General features: G+C 38.5%; 1 protein-coding gene across 1 annotated transcript; it reads left to right on the top strand.

The window, feature by feature from the left end:
- Positions 1-209: 209 nt before the first annotated feature.
- sox11b (SRY-box transcription factor 11b) lies at positions 210-2,771 on the top strand. The gene has a single exon (XM_073853139.1). It carries the CDS (start codon positions 261-263, stop codon positions 1,353-1,355), a length of 1,095 nt encoding a protein of 364 aa, XP_073709240.1. The 5' UTR covers positions 210-260; the 3' UTR covers positions 1,356-2,771.
- Positions 2,772-9,378: the final 6,607 nt, after the last annotated feature.

Below are 9,378 nucleotides of genomic sequence, written 5' to 3'. Positions count from 1 at the left end.
CAGTAAATATGAAATTGTGATGCCATAGTAGGCTGTTTTGGTTTTGAAGGCACCATTTAAATCACTGACTGGTTGGACGCTAAGGGTTAATGTCTAGGCTTGTGGGCGGAGCCGCGGCACGCTATTGGATAATTATGCGTGACGCAACCGATATGAGAAACCTAGGAACTAGTTAAGAAGGCAGTCGGTAACTTTGAAAAGAGGTTTGTCTTGGAGTGCGGCAGCTGCGAGTCTATCAAGGGAGAAAAGTATCTTTGACCATGGTGCAGCAGACGGAGCACAGCGAGACGGAGAGCAGCATGTCGCGAGAGACCACAGACACCGAGGAGAGCGAACTGATGGCGGGCAGCCCGGTGCCACCGAAACCGGACTGGTGCAAGACAGCCACCGGCCACATTAAACGACCCATGAATGCCTTTATGGTGTGGTCCAAGATCGAGCGGAGAAAAATCATGGAACAGTCTCCGGACATGCACAATGCTGAGATCTCCAAAAGACTGGGGAAGCGGTGGAAAATGCTGAAGGACAGTGAAAAGATTCCCTTTATCCGCGAAGCCGAGCGGCTCCGGCTGCAACACATGGCTGACTACCCCGACTACAAATACAGACCCAAGAAAAAACCAAAGCTCGACAGTTCTTCGAAACCAGCGGTGCAGTCGCCGGAGAAGATCGGCAAAAGTGTCAAAGCTGCAGGGAAGAAGTGCGCGAAACTCAAGCCCAGCAAACCGGGGAGCATTACCGCGAGGGCTTCTTCGCAAGACTGCAGATACAACTATGTTTTCACAAACTTAAAAGTGACCAAGTCTATCAAAAGGGAACTAACTGACGACGAAGATGATGATGATGATGACGACGACGACGATGAGGATGACTACGAGGACGAGGAGCACATCAGGCTACACAACGTCCCCGCCAGCCCCACGCTGAGCTCCGCTGCTGAGTCCGAGGGCGCGAGCATGTATGAGGAGTCCAGGCACACGGGCGCAGTTCCCGGCAGCAGACTGTTTTACAACTTCAAAAACATTACCAAGCAGAGCGCAGCTTACCCTGCCTCGGTGTCACCAGCATCCTCTTTCAGGTCCGTCTCTTCTTCGTCCAGCAGCTCCAGCGAAGACTCCGACGACTTGCTGGTGGACTTCAGTTTGAACTTAGCGGCGGGATCTCACACGACGGACTTGGGCAACACTTCAGGAAACCTTTGTCTCTCTCTGGTGGATAAAGATTTGGACTCTTTCAGCGAGGGCAGCCTCGGTTCTCACTTCGAGTTCCCGGACTATTGCACTCCCGAGCTCAGTGAGATGATCGCGGGAGACTGGCTGGAGGCGAACTTTTCAGATCTGGTTTTCACTTACTAACTGACAAACTCCTCTAGAACCAAGGAGGCATCTCGCATCTTCAGGTTATTTTTTGACTCTGCCTCTGTGGTTGTCCCGGTTAAGACGGCGGAACCTGCGTTACGAGACTTGTAACGTAGGGGGAAAAAAGTGACAACATGGTCAACATTGACAGGGCTCTGTGTGTATGGCAAGCGCTTTTAACATGTATTCCTTTAAACTAATTAGCTTCTACTTTTATCTGACAAGCAGTTGTTTTTATCCTTTTAAGCCATTAGTTGGTGTTTTTTCAGTTCACTACTTTGCTGCTAGTCACTGTCCCAGTAGTAACAACGTATTCTGCTGTTACTGAAAACAAATTCTTCTTTTTTTTTAGTTATAAAATATTCATGTTACAGTTTTACTATTACTAACTGAGAAGGCTCTTGTACCTGATTATTATTCCAGTTGGTACTAGTATAGGATAGTGACTAGTAGGAATAATGTGTATATAATAGATTGATTGCTAGTGAAATTGAAATGCTAGCCACTATCACTTACTAGTAATTTAAATAAAATGCTAGTCACATGAAAATAGATACCAGTCAGTTTAAAGCAATAAATGTTAAAGTAGCTTGCCATAGTATGTGGTTATTCTGTGGGGTTCGCAGTGAAACTGCTCAAACTGTGGTGGAGCGCAAAATGTAAAATCTGAACTATGCATTCCCATCCCACCCATATCTCTACAGGGAGCTGGCAAACGGTTGCTGGACCGACTGGAGGCAATTCTGAAACACTATTCAGGATGGAACTTTTTCTGAGATCTTATGTAATTTCTGTACACCACAAATGTTTCTTTTTTTTGTGTGTAACCGGTTCCGTTTCCCTCCAAGTATGGGAATATTTAAGCAGATAACCACTCTAGAACACACAGGTATGGCAGGAAGCATTTTGATACATGACCAACATACCTCATCTTTTTAAAAAAAAAAAGTAAAATATTTTCTGGCATATTTTTGTACAGTTAAAGGGAATGTTCTTACTGTGCTTTAAGTGAGGTTTATTCAGGCACTTCAACCCGGTTTCATTTGTAAAAGCATGCAAGAATTAAACTGAGAAGTCGACTTGCATTTAAATGCCTGGTTATTATTTTACTCAAGGCAAATGTACAGCTGTAGATCTGAAGCGTTTCTATAGGGAAGTGTACAATGAAATTGGGGGAACACATGAGCCTCATTTCTGGTACTAGATTGAAGATTGTATATGTTCTGTAATATAGTAAAGTTAGGAGTTTATGTATATCTGTGTGAATGGGTCCCAAATAGCAGGTGTAAAACTGGATTTGTTTTGCTGTTTTTTTTTTTTGTTTTGTTTTTTTGTTTTTTATCATAATGGCACATTTGTTTTTCATTATTTTGTGCAATATACTCTCAAAATGGACCATCTGCGTTTTGTAGCAAAGGAAATGAGTTACATGTCGTCATGCTGAAGTCTGTATCTGACACGAATAAATCAGCTGGAACTGATAAGAAATTGTATGTCTGGTTAATGGCATATGTGCATGTGTGTCTGAGTGATCAAAGCAAGGATATTTGTGATCTCGCCATTGGGCTCCTTCAGAAGGTTTGGTGTTTCCAGATGCAAGCAAACACTTTCCCACCCCTTCTTTCAAATTGACTAATGCCTTTATTTTTTCCCCCTTCCTTCTCCCCTGGACCAGAAAAAATCTGCTCCTTTAAGAAATCAAATCTCGCGCTGCCGGATGAGGCTCGTTTTGATTGGTGTAACTATGACCCCCCTCCCCAAAGCATCCAAAAGGGCTCTGCCCCTCTTTTTCTCTTCTGAATTGCATTCATTCAGCAAAGCCTCTCACTCTCTAGACTAACTTCTCAGCCTGGTAAGAGAAATCCTGCTCTGGAAGAGCATAAGCTTTGCAATCATTTACACAATTTCTTTTGCAAGCTGCATTTTGTACTGATATAGCAAAGAAAGATAATTCAAATGGAGAGCCTCCTACTTAAATAGATACAGGCCTGTTCCCAGCAACATTGCATGTTAATAATAATTGTGTCATTGCAATCTGGCTTTATATGATGCAATCTTACCTCAGCTTTTATTTTAGTGAGTGGCAGAGGGTCTACTAATAGGCTATAGGAACTGTCATGCTTCTGGCACTCAGTATCTATTTCTGCATAACTCATGAGTTGTGCCACCCAGTCCAAACCGATGGTATGTGGGTTGTAGATTAATTTACAGTCATGGTAATGATCAAATCATCATGTCACTGTTAGCATGTGAAGAAAACTGCATTCGCATTATTCAGTTTGTTTTATTTATATTCATGCAACATATATGCATGCTTATATTTTTCAGTTTGTCACCTTAGTTCTTGACTTTTGTCTTACTTTAACACCAGGTCTTTCCAGGGCCCTCAAGCCTTAGCAATTATCCTTTCCTCATGCTCATAATTAAATATAATGATTTATGCTTGGATTATTATCTGTGAAAAGGAATCTTATGGAAGCAATTCTATGTCTCTGTGCATTGAGGGGAGGGATATCACTCCATAGCGCTCTTATTTGCCCCATATGTTAATCTACAGGAGGAAAGTCGTTCATGAGACGGCTGCCAAGATACATGGGTTTGATTATACATTCTCATGTTCTGTTCAGGGGGGCGTGTTACTATTTTGACCTAAAAACACTTTTCTTCTCTTCCTTTCTCTACGTCTACCAGACTTTATAGAAGCTCTCTGTGTCTTCTTTACTGATTTAGCATTAAATAATCTAAAATATAGATTTATGATGTTGAGCATGTTTTTCAAAATTGTTTTAGATACTCTTTTATTCTCTCTCTCTTTCTCTTGTAGTTTGGCTACATGTCTATTCTCACTGTTGGTGAGCAAGAAGGGTTAGTAGGGCAAATATGAAAGTTTTTCCAGCGTCTGGCCTGTTGCTTGATTCAAACAGGAAGATTAATTATGACATGCAGGTTTTGAGTTGAATTTCTGTGTGCCACGTCAAGCCTATAATAGTAATCATTCCAAAAGATCTCATTCAAAATATCACAGAAGGGTTTTACAACCTTTTCTCCTGACTTATCTATTAAGGAACTGCAAATGAACGTTTCAGATTTTAATTATTGTGTTTGATGTATAACCGCAGTGAGTATCACCAGAAGGTGTGACTACATTAAGAGATAGAACACCTACATCTGACTCTGAGATTAATTATGGCATTACAAAGATGAGAACAGACTTCCTGAATTAGAATTGTTAAAGGTTAATGAATATGAACAGTCATTTGTGTATTAAGCAGAGGATTCACAGCATAGCAAGTCTTAGTTGCGAACCTGATTAATTCACCATATTCATTTGAACATTATTAAATAGACATGGTTGATTTCTAGTGCATTTTTTGTTGGTGTAATCTAATGTATTTAGGTTTATTCAGTGATGTTAAAGGGATAGTTCTGCCAAAAGTGAAAATTATTTTGCCATTTGGCAAATTACCTCTTTAGTCACCCTCATGTCATTCCAAATCATGACCTTCAGAATCTTCAGAACACAAATTGATATTTCTAATTAAATGACCCTGCATAGACAGCAATGCAACTATCAACGTTCAAGGCCCAGAAAGGTAGCAGGACATCTATAAAATAGTCCGTGACATCAGTGCTTCAACTGTAATTGTTATGAAGCTGCAAGAATATTTTTTTATGCGCAAAGAAAACAAAAATAACGACTTTACACTCGTCTCTGCACCATTCACAAGAGTATATAAATTAGTTTTTTAAGTGCATGTTGTTGCTCACTTAATGTCTGATGTAAAATGTGAGCTGTGAAGCTAAACTAGTTGAGAAGCATTGAGGTAGAGTTCAGTTCATCCCTCAGCTGGGTGCCCCCCGCCATCTCCTCCCCGCAGATCTTTACTTTATTTATGCTTGTGGTTTTGTTGGTCTTCCTCAGTTGCTTTGAGCCATATCTCTGACAGAGAATAACAAGCAAAGCAGCTTATACATACTCATACTACACAAAGTATGTGTCTGTCAAATCGCTCACCTCCCACTATCACAGATGGCGGTCTGGTGTGAGGATATACTGTCGTTTATGTCTCTGCCATTAATTAAAGCCAAACAGGGAGACAAACTGGATTTGCAGCTTAAACCGTATGCTGCTGCGCTTTATTGATTAAACTTGGGATCCGCACAGCACACGCTATGCTACAGTACATGTTTAGTCTGGACAGTTGAAAGAATTCTGACGGTTCTCTGTGGTATCAGTTATGGGCTCATAAACTATATGATTGGAAGTTAGAGTATTATTATAAAATTTTATGTATATTCACGGTGGGAGACTTCTGAAAAGCCTAAAATTAAATTCACACTTGATTGCTAATTTGACAATCTGCATAAATGAATGAAAGCATTAAAGTTTAAACATTTCAGCTGCTCATTAACTGTGGCTCTTCTCTGCCTTGCTTAAAATGATTCTGATCTGATCATAACTGGCTTAATAGGTAGCGTCCATCATGCATTTATCACAAAGAACTTGAGGACTTTCTGATGATTCAGGTCTTCACAAGATTTTGCAACACTGGTTGTCTAATAACATGAGCCTGCACCTCTAATATGTAAATATATGTAAATAATCTGTACATTTTTCATGTTCAAAAATGAAATTTGTTCTCTGAATGACTAATTTGTGGTTAGTGTCTGCATGTATAATTAAGTTTAGACAGTTTGCAAGAATGTTTAGTGTCTGTGGTATTAAATTGATCACTGCGAGACACTGGTGGAAGGTTTGAAAGCGTTGTTAGTTGAGGGCACGGGCGCATCCTCCGCCATGTTGCCAGTTCCCGCTATCATACACATATTTGGACTTGTTTTTACACTTAATTTAAAAATTAAGCTGCAGTTTAGGCTTAGTGATATACTTATCTTTTTTGCAAGAGATTTGAAGTAATTTTGGTTAATTTTTAAATCTATTTTCCATTTTTATTTGTTTTCATAGCAATATCTGGCAACTCTGCATCGCTGGAACTTAAACTCACAGTAATCAAAAAAGCCCATGGACAAGTTAGAGAGTTAGAGAGTTTGCACTTACGTCACGGTTTGGTCAGTTACCCAAAAGCATGGCCATATTGGAGATACTTGGATGTAAACAACAGCATTCATTGCACGGTTAATATACTACTGAATACATTGTTCTGCTAATTTATGCTGTCTAAACTACAGAAAAACATAGGTGGCGAAAATACGTACAGTTGAGGTCGAAAGTTACACCCCTCTTTCAGAATCTGCAAAATGTTAATCATACAAAATGCATGTTATTGTTTATTTAGTACTGGCCTGAATAAGATATTTCACATAAAAGATGTTTACATATAGTCCACAAAAGAAAATAATAGCTGAATTAATAAAAATGACCATGTTCAAAAGTTTTCATCCTCTTGATTTTTGTTCTTACTTGAATGATCACATCTTTTTTTTTTTTTTTTGTGATAGTTGTTTGTGATTTCCTTGTCCTGAACATTTACACTGCCTGCTGTTCTTCAGAAAAATCTTTTAGGTCCCACTAATTCTTTGGTTTTCCAGCATTTTTATGTATTTGAAACCTTTCCAACAATGACTGTATGATTTTAAGATCTAACTTTTCACACTGAGGACAACTGGGGGGCAACTAAGACTCATGTGCAACTATTAAAGATGCTCCAAATGCTCACTGATGCTCCAGAAGGAAAAACCATGCATTAAGAGTCGGGGTGAAAACTTTTGAACAGAATGGAGATATGTACATTTTCCTTATTTTGCCTAAATATGATATTGTTTTTCATTTAGTACTGCCCTTCAGAGGCTGCAGAAGAAAGTTGTTTGCTTTTCCCAAAAGACAAAATATGTTTAATTGACCCTGATCTTAAAAATTAAAAGAGTTTTCACCCTCTGGCTCTTAATGCATGGTTTCTCCAGAAATTATAAGAACAAACACAAATGTTGTCAAGATTCTTGCTCTGGAAATCCGGGTTCATTTTGGCCAACCACGAATGCATTTTGTTCCTCAGACAGTTTTTGCAGTCTTCTCCTTGATTTGTTAACTTTTGGCAGTCTGTAGTACTCCAAATGTTTTTCCCGGTCTGACCGGTTAGTATAGTCCAAAACATGACAATAATGAACCATTTTCAGCAGCAATATTCAGTAAAATTTGCGAGCTCCTTCGGATCAGTGGCATTGTTTACGTTCAGTGCCGCTAATATGGCCGATTAATGATGCGATCTTGCTGACAAGATAACACATTCGGTAAAACAAACACAAAAATTATATTATCAGTCAGGAATGTTATTAATGCTATCAAAAATAGTGTATATAATGAGTTGTATTATTATAGCACATCTCTTAACCCCACCCCGGACCCCTGGTTACGGCCATGTAATTGTAAATATGTGAATGGCAAAGCTCTCAGATTTTACCTCCATTAAGCCCCATTCTGGAAATGTTAAAATACCTTTTGATGGAATGTGGGAGTTGCGGTTCAATCGAATAGGCTGAGGATTAATCTGATTTCCCCCCCTTTTTGCTCTGTCCGTAGACGCCACACAGTGTCTGCACACAATTTGCTTACACATGAGTAATTTATACATTTGAATGTAATAGTGTGTTCATTTGATACCTAAAACATGCTGTTTCCTTGTAGCTTGGGTTTTAAAAGATGCTTTCATCTGAAGATAGATGACATCATCAATTTTAGATGAAGATACAAAGTGTGTTTATGCATGTTCTTCCTTAATAAATCTTCTGATTGACACTTGCGCCTCAGACACATACCGCTGGACTTTATTTTTCTAAGCATACAGACATCCTGGCCTGTCATTGGTCACATATGTGGGATGGATGTTCAAAGTAGATAAAAGTAACACGTATGAACAACTGGAAGAGCAAGGCCATATGCTATCAGACTATTTATTAGACCTATGATCTTTTCGGACTGAGATTTTTTTTTTGTTCAGTCAGAAAGCCTTCTGAAGTCATTTGATTGTAGTCACTAACCAGTGCAGTCCTCATCTGTGTGTCTGCATGTCTTGGCTTTTCTCTAACTGACTCTCAGCAATTTCTGTTATTCTCAATTTCCTATAATTGAGCTTGTCATGTTTGTGCAGAGGGATGTCACATCAGATCACACTGTGCGTTTTGAGTAATCTGAAAGAAAGAAGGTCATTGGTCTGTCCAACTTGAAGATCTGCCTCATGTTTTAGGCCCAGTTTTGTAACTGCTCATTTGCATGGCATCAGTGCATCCTGCCTGTCCCTTACTGCACCGTTTCTCAAGACGTTTCTGCAGTTCAAAGATCCTCTGTCATGTCAAGTTTTAACACAAAACATCAAAATCAAAACATGTTGTTACTTTCAGTAGTGGCCATATACAGTAAACTTGAGTTGGGATAAGAGCTGTATCACAAAGTCATGTGTGTGATATCATGTTTTTACTGGAAGCACATTTTTAAATGGTAAAAATTGGACTTCGCATAAATAATTTTACAACTGAGAAATAATATTAAGATAAATATATGTGTGTGTGTGTGTGTGTGTGTGTGTGTATATATATATATATATATTTTTTTTTTTTTATTTAATTAGTCTCTTATGCTCAAGGCTGCTTTTATTTGGTCAAAATGTAGTAAATGCAGTATTAAATGTAATTTCTTCTTGTGATGGCAAAGCTAAATTTTTAGCAGCCATTACTCATTACTCTAGCTGATTTGGTGTTTAATATTTTTTTTTCTTTTTATTACCAATGTTAAAAATGGTTGTGCTGCTTAATAATTTTGTGAACACATTTTGTCTTAGAATTCTTTGATGAATAGAAAGTTCAACAAAACAGCATTTATTTGAAATAGAATATTTTGTAACATTAGAAATGTCTTCACTGTGACTTTTGATACATCGTTGCTCAATAAAACTATTCATTTCTTTTTAAAGAACCCTAAATATTGTTACATTTTAAAATAACCCATGTAAAGTCAGTTTTTAACTTAAAATGTATAATAATTACAATGTTTGTCATCTACTTTTGT

The sequence above is a fragment of the Garra rufa genome, chromosome 13, assembly GCF_049309525.1.
Source record: "Garra rufa chromosome 13, GarRuf1.0, whole genome shotgun sequence".
Taxonomy (NCBI): Eukaryota; Metazoa; Chordata; class Actinopteri; order Cypriniformes; family Cyprinidae; genus Garra; species Garra rufa.
This window is presented reverse-complemented; position numbering and strand designations above follow the sequence as displayed.